Genomic DNA, 22,565 nt, shown 5'->3' with positions numbered 1-22,565 from the left:
AGAGCACATTGCCAACTAAATTCTTGCTTCTTTGATTCACTGTTACCAACTATTATCACCTGTGCCTTCTGATTTTTTTTTTTTTTAAGTATCTTATGTTCATCCTCAGGTTTCATGCTCTCTCTATATCAGACTTCACCAAACCTGATTTAATGGTTCAGCCATGAAAAGATAATAGTTACTATCAAATTTATAATATTGGCATCTTATGGGTTAATCACTGTGCCTTTCAACATGAAGTGAAGTGCTATGTGATGACTGAAATATGCTGGTTCATGATAAAAATGCCAAACAGGACACAAGGTAGTTATTTGCTGACAATGCGAAATGTCAAGGCGCATAGAACAACAACGATAAGCCTGCAGAATGTAAGAAGCTTGATGATGATCAAAAATTTAAATGTGTAGCTTCAAATAAATGTGGTGACAATACTGTAAGAACTATGACTGGCTAGTGGCTGCACCCTACCTCTTGACTCACTGAAATGTCAGTCAGAAAGTTATTTAAATTAAAGTATAGCTTCGGAATGCTCTGTGTCGACTGTTTTGACCCAGTAACCTTAAATGATTCCTGGTATTTTCTGCAAATTACCTGTTTTCTTGTCAGATTGAGGGGAGTTTTATCTTTTCAGGAGAACTAGGGATGTCACCAAATAGTATGATGCAGATGGTACAATTTCTTGCAACTCTCAGGGCTTTTAGAGCCAAGGCATCATCACATGTATAAGTTTCTTGAACTGAGCTTAATTGTAAATGCTTTGTGTTTCATCTGCGTCAACATACATACTCTGCAAGCCACCATATGATGCATGGCAGAGGGTACATTGCACCACTACTAGTCATTCTCTTTCGTGTTTCACTTGCAAATGGAGCAAGGCAAAAACAACTGCCTGTATGCTTCCATGTGAGCCCTAACTTGTCTTGTCTTGTCTTTGAGTTGAGAATCATTCTTCAAGCAGTCGCGTCCCCAGGGGCTCAGCATTCATTTGCTGGGTACGGGCTTGGTGACCCTGGGGTTCCTGAGCTGGAGACTGGTAAGCGCCGCCAGTCCTCTGTCACCGTAAGCTCTGGGCATACTTCAACGACCACCGTGCGGCGCGGCGGTGGAATGTTGTGTGTCTCAGGGAGTGGGGATCTTGGCTTGACTGCCCGGATCGCAAGGATGGAATAAACCTCTATAAACAACCCCTCAATCTCAAGATGTGCTGCGCGCTGATGAGATGCATGGCTGTTGAGGTGGAACAGTCGTTAGCGGGCAACCTCTGGGGAACCTGCGGCACCTCAGTTGTATAAGGCTTACCTAGGCACGCGGGGCTCTGTCTAGGTGGACTTGTAGTTCCCTAGCTGCTCGTGGGACCGAGATTGATCCTTCAAAATCCTCTTTTCTTCCTCCCAGTGGAAAGGGTGGGCCGCTGGGAGGCTCTAACACCCAGTCTCTTAAGAGGGCTCGTGCAGTCAGTCCCCCTGACTCCGGCACTTCTTTGACAAGTCCAGTCTTAGGTAACAGAATGCATTCTGGTAATCCAAATGTGTTTCTCATTGTGAAACGGAAGGAGGGTAGTTTCGAGAAGGTTTCGCCCTTCTATATACAAAAGGGATTGGAGGGAATCTGTGGCTCCTTAAAATCGGTGAAGCGCTTATGTAATGGGACCTTGCTAGTGGAAACTTCCACTTCCCAGCAAGCAACTAACCTCCAATCTACTAAATGCCTTGGAGAGTATGCCATAGACACTGAACTGCACAGCACCTTGAACTAAAGCAAAGGTGTTGTGACATGCCGGGATCTAGTTGACATTCCCAAGGAAGAACTGCAACGTGAGTGGGCTCCGGAAGGTATCGTTGATGTCGAACACATCATGAAGAGGGTTGATGGCAATCTAGTCAAATCTGATTCCTTTATTCTGACCTTCAGTAGCACAAAACTTCCTGAACATGTTAAAGCTGGCTTCCTTCGCCTTAGTGTGAGGCCTTATTTCCCGACCCCAATGCGCTGTTTTAAATGCCAGCGTTTTGGGCATACCACCTTAGGATGTAAAGGCGAAGCGACTTGTGGAAACTGTGGTAAGGCTGCTCATGAAGGAGTTGGTTGCTCGTCTCCAGCTAAATGTATTAATTGCTCTGGGAACCACCCTGTTTGGAGTAGGGACTGCCAAATATTTTTAGAGGAATGCAAAGTCCAGGAAATAAAAACAACCAAGCAGATCCCCTATGGTGAGGCCAAGAAGATCTATAAGTCGATGCAACCTCCTACATTTGCTACATCTTTTGTATCCCTGGTTCAGAAGCCTACTCCAAAAGTTGATGCCTCAACACAGACCGAGGTGGTGAGTGTTGGCACTAACACCTGCAGCTGTCAGTGCACTTGCAACGCAACCAGTGTTTCAGAGCCTGTAGCCCCTACTCGAGCGACAGACAAAGGTACAGTGGCGAACTTGGCCCAGCCCCTGGCGCCTCCAACAGCTGAGGCTGTTCCCAAGCCCAGTGCGCCAGTTACCACTCCCACATCAGCTCCCCCAAAGCCCACCAAACCACAGAAAGCTCCCGTGGTAAACCATCTGACCATGCGGATGTTGTTTTTCGTGAGGCTTCATCTGACTCTTCCCCAGAGTTGATGGAATACGATGTATGCGTGGGGCAATCATCTCATCCCACGCCTGCCCCTCCACCTGCTGTGGTCTCTCCGCCTCGTCAGAGAGACAGGATGAAGGTGCTACCCCCAACATAGATGGCTCCCATACTTCAGTGGAACTTGCAAGGGTTCAGGACGCATGTGGAGGAACTTCGTCTACTCTCTCAGGGTAGACCACTGTGTCTATGTCTCCAGGAGATGTATTTCCATCCATCATACTCCCCTGAGATACGAGGCTATACACTCCACAAAAAGGACGACCTGCGTGGGGAGAGAGCTAGAGGTGGCGTAGGTATTTTCGTCAGGACGGACTACCACTCCACGCCTCTCTCACTTACGACGACTTTACAGGCCGTCGCTGTGTCCGTGCACGTGCGTCATCTATTGATTGTATGTTTGCTTTACTTGCCCCCACATGATGCACTTGATGAAGCGGCCCTCACTGACCTTCTTACACAGCTCCCCCAGCCATTCATTATTTGTGGTGATTTTAATGCCCACAATGTGCTTTGGGGCTCTGCAATTACCTGCCCCAGGGGTAGAGCAATTGAGAGGCTTCTCCTGTCATCCTGTGCCTACTTGCTCAATGGAGGACAGAGTACTCATTTCTGCACAGCGACTGGGTCGTTCTCTGCCATTGATCTCTCGCTTTGCTCTCCAGCTCTTGCCGCCAGTGCTCACTGGGAAGTGGTCGCTGACTTGCACGGCAGTGATCATTTCCCAATCTGGATTCACCTGCCAGATGGCGTGGGCCCTGAAAGGAGACCACCACGATGGGTGCTCAGTGGAGCTGACTGGACACTTTATAGCCAGTTGGCCCAATTCGAACACTGTGCGAATGTTGAGGTGTGGGTGGATCATATTACCAAAACGGTCCACCACGCCGCTGCAGCATCCATTCCACAGTCCACAGGTTACCGGAAGAGGCCACCTGTGCCTTGGTGGAGTGCCGAGTGCCGCTCTGCAGTCAGGACCAGGCGTGCGGCTCTGCGTCGGTTCAAGTGTTGGCCGACTGCTGAGAATCTTGCAGCCTTTCGGGTGGCGAGGGCAAGATGTCGCTGCATTATTCGTGAGAGCAAGAAGACGTCATGGCAACAGTTCCTGAACACCATTAATCGTTCCACCGAAAGTTCCATTGTGTGGGAGACTGTCAGGAAAATTTCTGGCAGAGGAGGGAGGTGCCCCATAGCTGCTGTAATGAATAACGGCACTCTCCACACGGATCCGCGAGACATTGCCCAGACTACGGCAGCGTATTTTGCCACAGTTACTTCAACAACTAGTCAGGATCCAGGTTTCCAGCGCCATAGAGCCGTTGCTGAGATATGTAGTTTGGACTTCCAGTCCACGTCTCATGAAGTTTACAACTGCCAATTTTCTATGTGGGAGCTGGATTCTGCATTGTCTGGAGCTTGTGACACATCCCCTGGTCACGACAGGATCCATTACAGTATGCTATGGCACCTCACAATGCGCAACAAAGAAATCCTCCTCGCACTTTTTAATGCCATTTGGGCGTCGGGTCACTTTCCTGACTCGTGGCATGAGGCAGTTTTAATTCCTTTTTTAAAACCTGGGAAAGACCGCACGAGCCCAAGTAGCTACCGTAGTGTTGCCCTCACTAGTTGCATGGGGAAGACCTTGGAGCGGATGGTCAACCGCCGCCTTGTCTGGATGTTAGAATCCCGGCAACTCCTTAGTCGCTTTCAGTGTGGGTTCAGGCGGTTTCGTTCCACCTTCGATAACCTTGCCCTCCTGGAGGCGGCTGTACAACAAGCTTTCCTACGCCATCATCACCTTCTAGGTGTATTTTTCGACATCGAGAAGGCCTACGATACCACTTGGAGGCGTCTCATCCTGGAGCAACTTCACGAATGAGGTGTTTGTGGTTCTCTTCCTCTTTTTATTCAGTCTTTCCTCTCGCCACGATATTTTAGATACCGAATTGGTGACGTCCTGTCTGATCGCTTTGAGCAGGAGAACGGTGTCCCTCAGGGTAGCGTTTTAAGTGTGACTCTCTTTGCAATCGCTATTAATAGCATTACGTCCATAGTGAAAAGTCTTGTCCAGTGTTCCTTGTTTGTGGATGATTTCTCTTTGTTTTGCTCGTCTTCAAGCCTTGCAATGACAACGCGTCAGTTGCAACTTACTATTAGACGTTTGGATGACTGGGCGCAGACAAGTGGTTTTAAGTTTTCCACCGAGAAGTCTGTATGTGTTCTTTTTAACCGTTCTCATTCGATTTTAACCTTTTCTGAGTTGAGGATGAGGGACACTATTCTTACTTTTAACGACACGGTGAGATTTCTGGGGCTCATTTTTGACTCGTAGCTCACGTGGTTACCTCATCTTAAAGACCTGAAACGGCGGTCGCTTCAGGCTTTAAGTATTTTAAAATGTCTTAGCCACAGTACATGGGGAGCTGACAGGACTTGTCTGCTCCAGTTTTACAGGGCATTTGTACGATCTCGGCTCGATTATGGGTGCACGGTGTATGGGTCTGCGAGGCCTTCTTACTTAAAGATTTTGGACGTTGTGCACCATGAAGGGCTTCGGTTGGCCACTGGGGCATTCCGAACTAGCCCCATACCAAGCCTCTGTGCAGAGGCTGGTGAACCGCCACTTCGTATGCGGCGACGGCTATTTACAGTACGCCAGGCGTATAAAACTTTGTCCACACCATACACCCCTGCATACCATACCGTTGCTCAGCCTCCTCTGTCACAATTATTTCATAACCGGCAACGTGCGATGCAGCCCTATGGGATTCGCGCACAGGATTGTCTCGCTGCAATGTCTATGGCTGGTCTTCATGTTTTACGTCGCGGTTGGAGCAGATCTCCACCTTGGCTCCTCCAGAGACCCAAACTTATTTTAGATTTGACTCATTTTAAGAAAGATGGCACACCAGATTTTACATTCCAGTCTCTGTTTTTTAACATTTTAGATGTGCATCATGGTTTCACTGTCGTTTACACTAATGGCTCCAAACAGGAGAATTTCCTTGGCTGTTCTGTGGTGTTCCCTGATCATGTTACCCGGATTCGCCTCCCTGCTGAATATACCGTTTTCGCAGCAGAGCTCCACGTGATCCTGAAGGCACTGGAGCAGATGCATCGTGTTCGGGGCGATCGATTTCTTCTCTGCTCCGATTCTCTTAGTGCCTCACAATCACTGCAGAACCTATACCCGACTGAGGAGATGGTCCAGCTGATATATGACCAACTGTACTTGCTCCAACGGCGGAGTAAAGAGGTATCCTTCTGCTGGGTGCCTGGTCATGTCAGAATATGGGGCAATGAACAGGCCGATCGGGCTGCCAAGGAGGCCTGCAGAGAGCAGGATGTGGTCCAGTGTCCTATCCCCTTGCAGTCAGTCATCGCTGCACTCCACAGGAAGTGTATGGAGTTGTGGGAGGACGAATGGCTGGCGGTGACGGCCAATAAACTGCGGTTGGTAAAGTCAACCACTCAGCCGTGGCGTTCCTCCTGCCGGTTGCTCAGGCGGGAAGAGGTGGCCCTCACATGTCTTCGGATCGGGCACTGTCCTCTCACACATAGCTTTTTATTACGGCGGGAGGATCGTCCGTTTTGTGATGCTTGTGGTGTGCACATCTCTGTCTGCCACATTTTAACAGACTGCATTTTATACCGTGATGCAAGGGCAGAAGCACAAGTTGATGGGGATCTGCCTTCTGTTTTAGCTAATGATGAGACGTGTGTGTCTAGGGTTTTTAAGTTTTGTGATGTGTGTGGACTCTGGCCTAAACTTTTAGGTCGGAAGTTTTAGTGTATTATAGAGTGGCTGACTCCTCCCCTTTTTTCCTTGCGGTCAGCCAGCCACTTCCATCTGCTACATTGTTTTAGCTCCCTCTATCATTTTCTTCCCGTGTTGTCCATGTTTTACTGCTGACACCCTGCTTCATCCCACTCTTTGGTGTGGGTGAGCACATATTTTTCAACGATTGTTACCAGTGTTTTATGTTCCGTTTTATATTCCTGTTCTGGGATTTTTCTTGACACCTGTCTCACTATGTTACTGAACGGGCACTGAAGACCTTGCTGTCGTGCGCCCAAAAAACTCCTCTACTACTCTCAAGCAGTCGCATACTCCGGTTCTCAAAATTTTTTCAGTAGTTTCTTTTGTGTGCTACCCTGCAGCACCCACAAGTTGTATGAAGTGCGTACTGTTGTAAATAATCCACCAGACCCCCCTAGTTTAATATTTTTTTTTCTTTTTTTTTACATGTTCAAATGCAGTGCCATCTCAAGTGGTACCTAGATATAGACGAACTATTATCAGCATACATATCTACAAAGATACGTATAAATGTACAATTTTTGGTTATATGATTATTTGTACTTATGTTACAAGATCGTAAATGTTGTTTTTCAAATATAATCTACCTTTGTTTTGTCATATTTGTGCATGGTTTTTACAATATCGATTTATGCATTAGAAATGTGGTTTGTTATTAAATTTATATCTTTCATGAAAATTGATTTACATCGTACATAAAATTTAGGATTACCTTTTTTAAAACAAAAATATCTGTGACAACAGTGCTGTCAACAAACAGTCACAGATTGCTGCTCATTCTATCTGTCAGATCGTTTATGTACATAGAGAACATGAGTGATTCTGTCACACATCCCTGGAACACTTCTCATGATACTTTTGTTTCTGGTAGTGGGCATCATAGTGGGTTCTGTTACTTAAAAAGTATTCAAGCCACTCACATATCTAAGAGTATGTTCCAATGCATGGATCTTTGTTGACAGTTTGTAGTTGGGCAGGCAAATACTTTATGGAAATGTAGAAATATAAAATCTACCTGTTGTCTTATGTTCAATTGACAGTCCATTTTAGATTATTTTCTGTCATTTATTGGTTCTTTCACATCTGTACGTAATTTATATATGTGGAAAATGTTGAGTTGCACTATGGTTCAGAGTCCACACTGAACTGTAAGTCCACCTATAATTTCCTGAGTAGGTCGAGTTAAAAGTGAATGAATGTAAGGACAAACCTAACTCCAATAGAACCATGTATAGTGAAGCACTGTGGTTCTCAAACCAACATTTTTAGTTTATACTGTATTATTGCAAGTCTAATTCCTGAATCACAGTAATCTAAACATTCTTTTTATGCCTGTCTACTGCTCAACACATTTTCCATATGTTGCATGTGTTTTTTCCTTACACTATTCTTTTTATTCAATTCTGTTACTTCCATAACACTGTAAGTGTTGATTTATGTGTTGTGTTTGTCGTCATAGCTGTGTACAAGATTTTTATTCCATAAGAGATTGTGCGAATTGAGATTGTGTGAATTGTGTTTATTTTAACTGACAGGTTGGTGTAGATCTTCCTCTCGAGCCCATCATAATCTGCCAATCACAGTGCAGACTGTCTCTGCAACACCTGAAGCTGGTGGAAACAAGACGCTTGGAAGAAGTCCTTGCAAAGACTCCTGATCTAACCCGTCTGGAGCTGATCGCTCCTCTCTGCAGCTTAGCACCCGTCTCGACTCTACCGTACCTTACTGACCTGCGCCTCGATCTGTCACCCCTCCCTCCACAACCGAATGACGCAGTGGAGGCTGTGAGGACAGTGAATGCAGGGCGGCTGCAGCACCTCACACTGGCCGGCTGCACTGCAGTTGACCTGCCTGCCTTGATGTCCGAGTGCCCGCAGCTGCACTCACTCCATCTGATGCATTGCAGTTTCGCAGTCCCTGAACATAACCAGGAATGGTGAGTACTATAAACTCTTTGCAGGTTGTTTCAGAAAGGGTGACCTTATTTTAATCAAGTCACATTTATTAATGGACAAATGCTACAAGACACAGAGAAATTTCACAATGCACACAAAACCTTAAAAAAGCAAATTCTTGCTATGCAAGTACAGTGACTCTGTCTGCCCTTTATAAAAATTTCTAAGTTGTGGCTCAATCGGGGTTCCAGAAAGACATGCATGTTTACAGAATGGATATAGCCTGTAGCCTAGAGGAGCACAAGTAGATGCCATTGCATCAGTTGTAAGTAAAGTGGAGTTTGCTCAACACAGAGGCTTTTAAGCCCTTCAACAAGTGTGAATCAGTGATTTGTCTAGCTTCTCCCCCCCCCCCCCTCCCTCCCTCCCTCCCTTCAGTTGTCAAAAGTGATTCATTGTTGAACCAGTTGGTAAGAATTCAGATATCAAATCCATAGGATTATGGCTGCAAAGCAATGTAAAATGGAATAAGCACATAGAATGTCTAAGTGCAAAACAGGTCATGAAATTCCACATTCTCTGCTCACTAAAATCCTGCTGTAGTCAGAAAGCATTAAAGAAACCATATCATACCTGCAGTCATTTTCACCGTAAGTATGGAGTCCCATTTTGGGGAAACTCTAAAGCCATTATCAGCACTGGCAAATGGCAGAAAATGGGCCTTTAGAATCATGTTTGGATGAAAATGTAGAGACTCGTGTGAAGCACTGTTCCACATCTCTGTTATTCCTCCTTTACGATGTATCTACTTTATGGAAACTCTTATATTCTTTAAAATGAATGTTATTGGTAAAAACATTAGCCTGCAATAGAACTGTGCTATTCACAATCGCTTTACCAGGAAAAGATAAAAATTGAAATATGATCCAAATCAAAAAATCAACTCATCCATGGGCCACATTGCCTCTATAACCGTCCATAGTTTTAACTGGTGCAGGATTTTGTGCACAAACTGACCTCTCTATTATGTCCCATAAATATTTGATGGAATTCATGTTGAGTGATCTGGGTGGCCAAATCATTCACTCGAATTGTCCAGAATGTTCTTCAAAGCAATTGCAACCAGTTGTGGTCAGGCAACATGGTCCATTGTTGTTTGGGAACATGAAGTCCACAAATGGCTGCAAATGGTCTCCAAGCAGCCAAATAGAACTATTTCCAGTCAATGATTAATTGCAGTTGGATCAGAGGACCCCGTCCATTCCATGTGAACACAACCCACGTCATTATGGAGCTACCGCCACCAACATGCACAGTGCCTAGTTGACAATCTGGGTCCATTGCTTCCTGGGGTCTGCACCTCACTTGAAGCCTACCATCAGCTCATAACAACTGAAATCAGGACTCATCTGAACAGGGTACAGTTTTCCAGTCATCTAGGGTCCAACCAACATGGTACACGAGTTTAGGTGAGGCACTGCAAGAGATGTGCTGTTAGCAAAGGAACTTGCGTTGTTTGTCCGCTGCCATAGCTCATTAATGCCAAATTTTGTGACTTTCCTAATGGATACATTTGCTATATGTTCCACATTGATTTCTGGGGTTATTTCATGCAGTGTTGCTTGTTTGTTAGCCCTGGCAACTCTATACAAACACTGTTGCTGTCGGTCATTAAATGAAGGCTGTCAGCCACTGCATTGTCCGAGGTGAGAGGTAATGCCTGAAATTTGGTATTTTCAGCACACTCTTGATACTGTGGATGGCAGAATAAGGAATTCCCTAATAATTTCCGAAATGAAATGTCCCATGTGTCTGGCTCCAACCACCATTCTGCATTCAAAGGCTGTTAATTCCCGTTGTGCGGTCATAATCACGTTGAAAACCTTTTCATATGAATCACCTCTGTACAATTGACAGCTCCACCAGTACACTGTCCTCTGTATACTTTGTGTAGGTGATGCTACCTCCATCTGTATATGTGCATATCACTATCCCATGACTTTTGTCACTTTATTGTACAACTAAATTTAAAAACAGCCTTCACTATTAATTTTATCTTTAGATATAAGCTACTACACAACGAAAGACCATTCACCTCAACTACTGTAGCTCCATATATGAATGTAAGAAGACCTGCTTTATGAATGACAAATTGTCGAAAAATCATTACGTTATAGTAGGGTAAATATGATAGTGGACTAGCAATGGAGTTTTTGTGGGACTGACACATAAGATTTTCCCTTCCCTTGCTGCGACTAATGGATTACAATTTTCTGTGTTTTCCCAGAGTCATTTCAGAGAAATGTCGGGACTATTTTTTTTAAATTAAGGCTATGAATTTTGAAATTCCCGTAGTGGCTTTCAGAGACAGTGAAGCAACCATTGCCTTGTGAGATTATTTATTGTTTTCTGTAGTATTGCCTTTTCAGGATAGCAATTCCTATCTTCCCTGGAGAGAGGAAAATCCAGGAACTGAGTTTGACTTTTGTGCTGAGGGGTTGAAGACATACAATCTCCTTAGCTGTACATGTGCAACATTTCTTGCATTATCATTCATAAAAATCACCTACAAACAGACCTCAAGTTCAAACAAGCAGATGCCAGTGCAAATTCACCAGCAGAAATTCATGACCCCAAACCAGCTCTACAGTCATTGAAGTTCCAATAATCAGTAAAGTTTCAGCATCTTATAAAACAGCAACCTGATATTCTGTAGTGTCCATCACCTCCTCAGTAGCATATCTGTTTGTTGTCTTGAAGCTGAAAATCTTATTCAGTGTTTGATGAAGTTAGCTCAAAAGAAAATTTACTCGGCACCACAATTTAGGTTGCACTTTTTGCTAGCCTCAAAGATATATTGTTTAGAGCCAGTTTTCCTCCTTTGTGAAATTATTAGAGCTTACAATCAGGTTGGGGTTCAAAAATAAGTAAGAGCCCAATGGTGGAATTACTCATATGAATTGCAAAGTTATGAATACACACATTTTGAAGCACTATCCAATAATCAGTTCTAACAAACCATCAAGCCAAGTAATCAGATGTGGCACAAAACACTATCCACATTTAGACAAAACATCACATACCATGTTGTAGTAATCTTTCAGGATAAAGTACACTAAAATAACTCACTTTGCTCATTCATTAATTAAAGCCACACAACAATAACTCACTCACATTACAGTGATAGCTCAAATCTCCTACTAACTATAACACAGATCATTCAAAATACCCAATAATTTGAGCTACAGAAAACACTTTGAAGTTTTTAGACATCAATAGTACCAATTTTTTACGACTGCAGGTACACACATTTCCATGAACAGACTGCACATATTTATAATGTGAGCAAATACCAGGAGCATAGGTGTTACATGCTTGTTAGCGTGACTAGGACTGAGTGCAGACTGACTGACTTTGAGAGATGTCTATTTAAAAACTGATGTATGAACAAACTGTTATTTAGTCAATTGAAACATGTCCACACTTGTTGCAATGCTCCAATGCCATGCCAACACTGTGAATGAAGCTGTTCTGATGGTTATGGCCAGAAGGACAAGACGGCAGTCTTCTTGCTCTGTAGTCACGTTGTGTGTTCTAGTAACAACTCATTACTGTGTACGACCCTCTTCCTCCCTGTATGAGCTGCAGCATCTCGAAGTCCAATAACTCTGCTCTCTTCACACTCACATGCTGGTATTGTGCCCTTTGATGTTGAGGAAGCATACTGGCACTTACATGCACATTTACATTTCATTTCATGGCTCTGCACCGACTAAAAGTAGAGTAACATTGATGTTTCAGTCACACGAACGAGCACGCCATATCTGTGCAATTTTAATCACTTATGAAGGTTCCATTGTTCTCCACATCCTCTGATTTTGGAGTGATTCCAACGATTCCTTCTGGGCGTTGCAATTTTCACACAGTAGTGTACATAAATGTAGTTGTTCAAGATTTTGGGGTGTACTTCAATTGAAAATCACATATTACAAGTTTTTTCAAATCTTTGAGTTCAGCAACATTTTATTGGGGTTAGATTACAGGAAATTATTTAGTCACTTCCAGTGGATATTTACAAGGTGTCACTCAGCACTCAGTAAACTTAAGCTGTTGGCAATGACAGTACAGCAGTAATTTTTCCACAAAATCTAATGCTCATTGTTTGATGAAAACTTTTGCTTCTCCTCCTGATTTACAAAGACTGGCCATCAGGTGCAGCCACCTATAAGGCAGATGGATCTGTCGGCCAGTAGCACATTCTAAATTTTCATCAGAGAAATGTGTTTCCCTCAGCTTTTAATTGTTTCCATCATGTTTTAAACCAGCTGTACTCAAAATTAAGGATACTTGTACATTTTAATAATTATGTGTGTTTTATATATCTCACTGAATGCATATGATCCAGTTCTATAATATTTTGTGAGGCTTGCACTGCCTATTAATGCTCAGTTCATGACTTGGCAATGCCATCTTGTCATAAAATTATTGATTCTCTTCCCCCATCTGGGGACTGAAGGAAGAAAATTTTGGGTTTGTTATTCTGTCAAGTTGTTATTAGATACAGAACAAAGCTCAGTTTGGGGAAAGGAACCATCCCAGCATTTGCATTAAATCATTTTGGGAAACCACAGAAAACATAAATCTGCATGGCTTGGCAGGGATTTCAACTGCCATCCTCCCAAGTGTCAAACAATTATGGGATTAGACCAGGGACGGCCACGGCGTGCCAAACTGCACGTGTGTACAGATGTGCTGCACACGTGCCGTCCAGGGCTAGGTCCGCCTCGCCACTACTCGGCTTTCCTCGGTCTTTCGCGGCACTGCTCAGCACGGCGCGACATTAGACTAGCTGTGCGATGCGACATCTTTTCATCTGGCATAGGGTGCGTTAGTTGATTCGTAGTGGCAGCCATGTTAATTCCTCGCTATTTGTTAGCGATTCGTAGGAAGTTTATAAGTACTGTACAGTGGTTGTTGCAATGGAACACACACTCACAAAGAGGCGGGGTAGTGACACAATGCCACGATCCTTCAGAGCTGAATGGGAATTGCAATATTTTTTCGACGAGAAGATGAAAATTCTCAATGTCAATTATGCAGTCGCATACTCGCCAGGCACCGCAAATTTGCAGTAGAACGGCATTATAACACCATACACAAAGAACTTAATGATTTAGTTGGGGCTGATAGATCAAACAAGTTGGCGGAAGTAAGAAGACGTAGTGTTATGCAGCGAGATGGACCGAGTGTGAGTACCCCTTACAAATCTTTGTGTTTCTGATGTTTGTATTCATACATATTTGTCGTTAGAATTCGAATTTAGAGTTCACTCAATTTTTGTTTCCTTTTTTTTTTAACCTGCAACCGAACCTGTCTTTAAGAATAAGCTACCAAATGACGTTCAAAATTGCAAGAGCGAATAAGCACGATATTTTTGGTGCAATGCAGTTTCAAACCCAGCGTTATTGTTAATTTTCTGTAGGTGTACCAACAGCCAACAAAGATTCAGTATTGCTCAACATGATGTGTTGTACAGAGCTTAATATTATCAATGTCGAAATATGAAACTAAGCCACATGCTAGCAGAGCAGTATTCTTTACGCGAATGCACTGTCGCATGCAGCGTGTTCATAGTTCCGCGCATGCGCGCGCAGTCAGCTGGTGTGGTAGTTGGGGACGTGTGACATCATAAGGGAGCGATCCGCACGTGTGTGAAAGTCAGCACGTGTGCATGCACACGTGCCACATTCTTGGCCATCCCTGGATTAGACTGATAACAGTACAGTGGCATATAAAACCACCACAATACCATCCTCTGTATTGAGGCAGCTAACAGGCATTTGCTATCCATTACCAACTACTTGTGGTCTGGCATATACAGTTTTATGTGGACCACACAGTCAGCAGTATTGAATACAATTATATACAATGCAGTGGAGTGAATGTTCATAAACTGAGTATGAGCAATGAGTCCACTTGGGATTTGCATTAAGCAGGGCCTAGTGGCACTTTTCATCTTAGGTGTTAAGCAGGCCAAGAATTATTTTAGATTTATGGAGATGCAGAGGTACTTTTTTTAACTCTGTGGTTTACAGCATTTTATCTGAGAACAGCAAGTACATTCTAGTTTGCACTGCTGAGTATACCTAAGGAATCCCATTTGTTGGTCTTAGTATTCCCTGAATACATTCTTATGATTTGCTTATGTAATTAATTCATGGTATTCAGTGCCATAAGAGCTCTTACAAGTGCCATTGCAAGTAAAGTGTAGTCGAGCTGCCAAGTCATGTATTTGCTCCAATGTCCTAAGCCTTTCAGGCCATCCATTACATGTACACAGCAGCTACAGAGGCCAGATGGTTGATGACTCCCTTCTTCGCATACAGTCAGGAGGAAGATATGCCACTCTAACGAGAATTTGGGGAACTGAAATTGCAAGTGAAGCAGATAAGGTTGTCTGTCAGGGAAATATTGCGGCATACGGTGCTCTCCTAATGTGTGCATTCTCGTCACTGTTGAGGCTCAGGATCATGCCTGAGGGAGAAAGAGTGGCTAGGATTGAAGAACAACAAGCTGTTATCAGTGAAGTCAATGATTTTGGTGGTAGTGTTCCTCCTACTGGCCAGCTGAGTCAGCTGAAGCAGTTTTAAAGTGCTTGTGGATAGGGCACTGTCATGCATTCCTCCTTTGGCAACAGAACCCATCAGTGTGCAGGCCTTATGGGGTAGATGCATGTATGCTGTGCTTTTACAGCATGTATTTTATATCATAACAAGAGGCCAGCATGTGATTTAAAGGATGACCTATTGATGAATAGAACCCATTACTTTGTCCTGGATGTTCATCAGAAACAGAGGTGCATTCTCGGTACAAAGGTGATATTGGGAATGCCCAAGAAGTGTGCTAGCATCATTCCTTGCCTTCATGTAGACAAATGATCTGTAAAATATGATGAACAATAATCTGAGACTATTTGCTAGTAATGCTGTTGAGTATGGGATGACACTTATGTAAGGTATAAGTGTTGTCATTTTAGTGGCTGTAGTGGGAGTCAGGATAATGTGCACAGAATTTCTATTTACTGCTATGCATATAAATTTGTTTTAATTGTGGATAGGTGTATGTTAATGCAGATGGGCAGGAAAAACATTCCCATAAATTTTGAATTTATGGTATGTTGCTTGACTCAGCCAAAATATCAAGGTGTAACATTGTAAACAATGTGAAATGGAATCATCACATAAGGTGCGTCATAGGAAAGACAAATGACTGGCTACTGTTTACTGGGAGAGTTCTGGGAAAGTGTAGAGCACCTATAAAGGTGACTGCATACAGAAAACTTGTGTGATACTGGCAATTGCTTTAGTGTTTGGGAACCCTGATAGGGCAGGTTAAAGAAAGATATTGAAGCAATTCAGAGGCATGCTGTTAGATTTGTTACTGTTGGTTTGAGCAAGACAGGAGTGTACCAGACTGAAGTTGAAGCTATGTTTCAAAATGTACATTGTTGAATGAAATATGCATAGATGCAAATCTTTGGGGAAAAGAAAAATTATGGTCTTTTTGTGAAATGGTGTTGAGGAAATTTAGAAAAATAGCTCTGAATGATTCTACAACTTTTATTGTTCATCTTGTGTAATGACACAGGAACTAAGATGACACTACATAACTCTTCAGCTAAAATGCTTTTATAGTTGTTTTCATTTCTCTCTTCCCACTTTTCACCTTTTCTTACCATTCACACCCCCCTCATACTCCCCGAACTGGCTGCACCTGTTGGTTCATTATTAAAAAACTTTGACAATTAGTCATATAAAAATATCTATTATCTGTTATATTCCAAGACAACATACTAATATATACAGTAATCCTTTACGAACCCACACAGATTGTTTATTAATTCACATATATTTTGTAACATCCGTTATTAATTTTCATGTTTAATGTCACCTATAACTAGAGTAGTTAGTGATATTATTTGTCCTGTAAAATATTTAATTATAATTTAAAAAAATATCTGCATCTGCAGCCATACAGCATATCACTGTAAAGTGCATGGCAAAGAGTACCTTTCACTGTACGAGTAATTAGGGCCTCTTCCTGTTTCATTCACATATGGAGCATGGGAATATTAGTTTTAAACACCACAGTGGGTGGTGTAGTCTAATCTTGGCCTTGTGACCTCTACAGGAGCAATATGTGAGGGACTGTATATTCCCAGAGTCATCATTTAAAACTGGTTCTTGAAACTTTGTAGGTAGGCTTTCTCAAAATAGTTTGTGTCTGTCTTCAAGTGTGTGCACTTCAGTTACGTCAGCATCTCTGTGACACTCTCCCACAGTTCAAACAATGCATGACTGTTCATGCTGCCAACCTCCGTACATATTCAATATCCCCTGTTACTCCCATTTGGTATGGGTCCTACACGCTTGTGTAAATTTCTAGAATGGATTGCACAAGTTTTTGTCAGTAACCTTATTTATACATTTAGTGTATTTCCCTAGTATTCTACTAGTGAATTGAAATCTGGCACCTGCTTTACTTGCAATTGAGCCAAAGTGATTGTCCCATTTCATATCCCTACAAATTGTTGTTGGTGCCTAATATGCAATTTGCTTATACTGTATATTTGAACAACTTAAACATCCATTAAATTTCTTATGTTTTTTGAAACTTCTAATGTCCTGTTTTAAAATTGTGTATGCACATACAGAGGTAACTTGCATGAGGAAAATTGTTCATTATGGTGCAACATGAAACAGTAAGCTTTAGTCTGCCACTGTTTTGCTAATTACAATCAAAGACATACTTTAATCTCTCATAGATAAACATTTATGGTGTTTTGACATCACAGTGAAGGTCAAGCTATGTTTCAAAATGTACATTGTTGAATGAAATATGCTACTAAAAAGACTATAGATGGAGTTTCGTTATTAAATTTTTCATCCATTTCATTGTCTCTGTTTTGCTAAAAGTAGCCACTGTGGTTACCGTGAAACAAATGCAGTTGTTTTCAGACAGTTCCTTAATTGTGTTGAAATGCACAGTGTTGCATATCACCTTCACAAATGATTCACAGAAACCATTAAAACCTATTCATATAATAATCCAAGGAAGAAATGACAGTGTGTCTTATTGTTTGTTGCCAGGATACCATCAGTGGTGCGGATGCCCAACCTACAGGAGCTCACGCTGTCCACTCTACAGCAGGTGCAGGTGTGGTTCATACTGGAACACCTGCTGCCAGCAGCACGGATGAGCTTGCGCCATCTTACAGTTGACACAGTCATGGTTCCATGCGTAGGGTCACACCGACTTGGTAACCTATTACTGGCTGCTCCCCTGCCTGCTATTGAGACACTTGCACTTCGTGGAAAGATCTTGCTGACTGCTAGCACACTTCGCCACTTTGCCAATACAAACCCAAGTCTCAGATCATTGGGACGTGTAGAGTTTTGGGATCGAGTCACCAGTGAAGATTTGCGTTATCTGCGAGAAGACCTTTGTGGTGCTAATAAGCGTCTGACTATTTTATAGCTGTAATTTCAGAAACAAATTGTTTATTTTTTTAAAACAGGACTCTTTCTTGTTGGCATATATTTAATATCAATAAATTTCTGGTGACTAGATGGTTTTACGTGTGTTGGAATGTGCCAGTTTTGGATGGAGAGAGAGGGGAGGGGTGATTGTTACCAAAAAATATGCGACTGGATTAGCTACAAAGCTTGCAAATTTTATTGTGCCATTGCATTTTATTTATGTACTGAATGGTGATTGTCATTATTTTTTTACAAGTTTATCATAGGAGAAATGTGTCTTATGTATTACAACAGTGAGTAGTACTGATCTTTTGTGTCATTCAGACATGAAGAAGAAAAACATAATCATAAAAGCAAATGTGAATAAATAAAATACCATGAAATAATTGACTATGATATTGGAATTGCGATCGCTACTGAACTCCCTTGCTTTATACAAAAGATCTGTTATCAATGAGCGTTTAGGAGGATACATCCATATCATGTTGGAAAAAAAGTAAGAAGAATTTATTTGTTGAGGTGCTCTATGTTATGTCTTAGGTGAAAAGAAGATTCAGTATTAAATATGTGCATTATATGCTGATAAGCTGTAACTAACTATTTAACTAACAAACAACAATAAAACCTATCAATTGATGATGGTGCATGTTTTCACCAGTACAACAGTGGAAGTAAGTGCTCCTCACTACACTTTGATAGACAGTTCTATTGATCTGTGTATGATAGTTCTATTGATCCAGGATATGCCCTACAGGAAGACTCACTAATATATGATGTTTTTAATAAATGGCTATCTGTGCTTTATTTGGTGACATGAAGGCAGACCACAGATTTCCCGAGGGCTTGTCATCAGTTTTATTTGATAAAAACAAATGTTGTGAAAGTAATTTCTTAACTTGGATCTGTTAAGGCAGATGTTTTAATCTCTAGTAAAGTAACTGGCCTATTTTTCCTGAAACAATGTCAGTCCCATTTGTTTGGAGTATTTTATCATAGTCTGTTATTTGTTTTTCTTTTGCAATACTCACACACACAAACACATCACACTAAGAAAAGTAAAGCCATCTAATGAAGGTTTAAACCTTTGAAACATGCCGTGGAGATAAATAAACTGTGACTGGTAACAGTAGACTTGTTATTTCATTCACACTGTGGACAGAGGTCCGTACAGTCTTGTTCTGAATGGAAGTAGCATTCCTGTCAACGGAAAACAATGACATCAGGGCACGAGGTAGTTTTGCTGGGTAGTCTCCTATCCCTAACAGCCACATACATGGTGACAGATGGCGCAGCATGGCACAGAGAATATGCCTACCATACTCCATGTGGTGGAGGGCCATAGGAATAATAGGCGCAGGACAATCGCAAATTGATACGGCTTGACAGCTTAATGTGAATCGTTCTGTTGTTTCTTGGATGCTGTGACAGGTCATGCAGACCGAAACTGTATTTGGAAGACTGGAGCATGGCCAATCATGTGTGATATCAGAAAGAGAGGACCTTTATTTGGCTGTAAGGGCATGATGGTACCACCTTACTAGTGCACAGCAACTGGCATCTGACCTCGCAGCATCCGATGGACAAGTTGTATCGAGACAAACAGTGTACAGAAGGTTTTGGCAGAGTGGCCTTTATTGTCATAGACCTGCCGTATGTGTACCCCTGGCACGTCTTCCCAGAAGGGAACATCTAGAGTGAAGTCATCAACATGCCTTGGATGATCGAACAGTGTGTCAATCTTCTTTCCACAGATGAGTCCCAATACAGTCTAGAGATTGATTCTTGACAGATTAACCTCTGGAGGTAACGTGGAACATGACTTTGGGACACACACATTGTGGAAAGAGAGCAATATTGAGTGGATTCCTAATGGTGTGGGCAGGGATTATGTTGACCACTTGAACACCTCTTCATGAAATGGTACAGGTGAATCAGCAAGGTTTAGCTGATGACAGGTATCATGACAAGATCTTGGGACCTCATGTGCGGTTGTTGTGAGGTGCCGTGGGGCTAAACTTCGTATTGATGGATAATAATTCTCAACCTCATAAAGCATGGGTGGTTGATGTTTTCTTGGAAATGGAAGATATTGCACACACAGCGTGGCCCGCTCACTCTCTCAATTTGAATCCCATACAGCACACCTGAGATGCACTAGGGAGATGGGCTGGCTGCATCACATTAACATCCACCAACCATGCTCCAAGATTTGCGAGGAGCTCTGCAGGAAGAATGGGCGTTATTGACTCAGTGTGAGATTGATGACATCATTCACAATGTACCCCATCATTGTGAGGCCTGCATTACTACCAGAGTTGGTCACACCCCATACTGAGCATAGTTACCAGTTATCGGAATGTGTGTGCAAATCCGTCAAGTTGAAAAAAATGAAGAATAGTTTTGTCTACCGTGATCCATATTGCAGTTAATTATGTTCTATATTTTTTACATTGTTTCTACTTTACTGTCACCTGTTCACATTGTTTTGTAGCAAAATAAACGCAAACTTTCAAAATTTCCATTTGTTGCTTTAATTTTGGACACCAGTGTATTTATCTCAATCCCCCAACAGTCATATAATTTTTCATACTAGATATTATACACATTTAATTCATAAAAGTTTTAAATTGTTAAATGTGAGACCTTTAACAGAAGCAAAATAAAAGAGCAATAAATATTTTATAACTGTGTATGCACTAATGACCTTGGCATCATTTCACCATTAACATCTTTGCATGTTTTAAAGGGTATGTGACTTCTTTAATGAGCTGATGCTTTCTTTTATTGAAACTGGTAGTAAATAAAAATTTTATTCATCTTAAAATACGTATTAAAATACAAAACAGCAACAAGTGAACAAATCTTAAAAATGTTTTACATTAAGTAATTAATAATTCCCTTGGCTAATGAACATGCCATGGTTAATAAATTAACAAAGAACAAACAACTCACACCAGAACATAAAACACAGTGACAAACAATAAATGAGAATGCAGAATTCTTACTTTATACAAATGTAACTGCACCAGTCATTTTTAGAAAAGGTATATTACATGCGATACTAAATAAAGATTAACAACATTCAGTTTTTATTCTGTGAGTACAACAGATGTGAGAATATTAAAATAAAAAGTATAAATTACCCATATGTTGTAATATATATGGCTAATGGCATTCATACATATGTAACATCTGACCAGATGTATATTGTTAAGAGTCATGTTAGTGAGAATGGTGTTTCCTTCATATTGTGGATGAGGGTACAGTGTATAATTTCATTAGAAAATCGTTGCGTGAGTGATTATTTGAAACAATGTTACTATATATTATTTTCATTTAGTATCAGACATGTTTGTTATGCAGGAAACAAGAGAGGAGCTCTTGCTGTTTAAATGAAAACATATTTTTTTTGTAATAAACTGAAAGCTGCTATGTTACTGGAAGAAACTGCATTTTTCGGATAGAAACTGTGTGCCAATTATAACATTGTTCCTTAAATTAAAAGGAAAACACCACAATTTGTGTGCTGTTTTAGTACGATAAACTTGCTAACCAATGTTGAAGTTTAAGATTCTACTGTAGCCATTTGACACATTGCTCCAGTTTTTTAATATAAAATACAAAAGATGACTGGAATGAAATATGTATGTTGACTTCAAAATTTTCTTTAATACACTTGAATTTCATTACTGATGATGTAACGTACATTAACAACAACAAAAGCCACAAAACAATAAATTTTTGGCTTTTAAACATCTTATAACAATTTGTATATTAAAAATAATGTTAACAATGTGTAAAATTTAAAAAATTAAAACCTTAACTGCACATTTAGTTTTTTCTTGTACCAGAAATCTGGTTTGCACAGAGAAATTAAAATATATTTAATAAAATATAAAACTTTGGAATTTGTTAATAAAACTGTGTAAAACATTACATCATACCTTTGCTGAACATTTAAAATACATTTAATTTAAAAAGTAAATAATGCTTAAAATTTTGCAGAAACATGTTCTGATAAAAATTAAAATTTGTTTTTGTACTACAATGCACAGAATATTAAATGTTACTGAATGATAGGTGCAATGAGAAAAGTGTCCTCAAAAGATATTAACTTTGTCTACAACCTCACTCAATGTGAAAGACAAGGAAAATAGCTACTGAAATGAGTTTATGAGTTGCTGTTGACTTGAGCAAGCTCTTTGCATAACACTAAGCTTCTGATGTACTTAAAATAATGAGAAATTAATAAATAAAAGTGCATTACATTTAGTGTGAAAATGCAGTTGTGTTAATAATGAAAATTAAAAAAAAATATGAGCTAAAAATTATTCGTAGTTAGTAACAAGTTTTGAGTATTATAATAAATTTTCAACTTAAACCATAGGTAATACATGAAAACCTGTATACCTATCCTCACTTAGAACAGCTGCATTATTACAAACTACTAATGCAGTTTAAATGTAGCAACACCTTTGTTGTCAGAATACTGTCTGTCAGCCACATTTTTCACACCATAGTGTTATATTTATTCACCTTAGCCTACACCTGCCATAGCATGCTTCTTTTCTTTTTTGACAACTCAACCCCTGTACAAAATAATTTGATATCTGTTCATCACATAAATCTTATATTTTCTGTTATGTGCTCACGACTAGAAAACAGGCCTTTAGCCAAGCAATTG

General features: G+C 41.0%; 1 protein-coding gene across 3 annotated transcripts in view; it reads left to right on the top strand.

Annotated features, from left to right (window-relative positions):
* LOC124711273 overlaps nt 1-20,521 on the top strand; it is a 93,078-nt gene extending 72,557 nt beyond the window's left edge. For 2 of the 3 annotated variants that reach the window (XM_047241257.1, XM_047241258.1), the window contains 2 exons: nt 7,983-8,383; nt 17,492-20,497. In XM_047241257.1, the coding sequence (XP_047097213.1) occupies nt 7,983-8,383; nt 17,492-17,879 (789 nt within the window). In that variant the 3' untranslated portion in view covers nt 17,880-20,497. Of the gene's footprint in view, nt 1-7,982; nt 8,384-17,491 lie in introns of all 3 variants that reach the window. The other variant, XM_047241259.1, reaches the window with a different exon arrangement.
* Nucleotides 20,522-22,565: the final 2,044 nt, after the last annotated feature.

Source organism: Schistocerca piceifrons, chromosome 8, assembly GCF_021461385.2.
Source record: "Schistocerca piceifrons isolate TAMUIC-IGC-003096 chromosome 8, iqSchPice1.1, whole genome shotgun sequence".
Taxonomy (NCBI): domain Eukaryota; kingdom Metazoa; phylum Arthropoda; class Insecta; order Orthoptera; family Acrididae; genus Schistocerca; species Schistocerca piceifrons.
The sequence above is the reverse complement of the archived record's forward strand: the minus strand, read 5'-3'. Positions and strand labels throughout refer to the sequence as shown.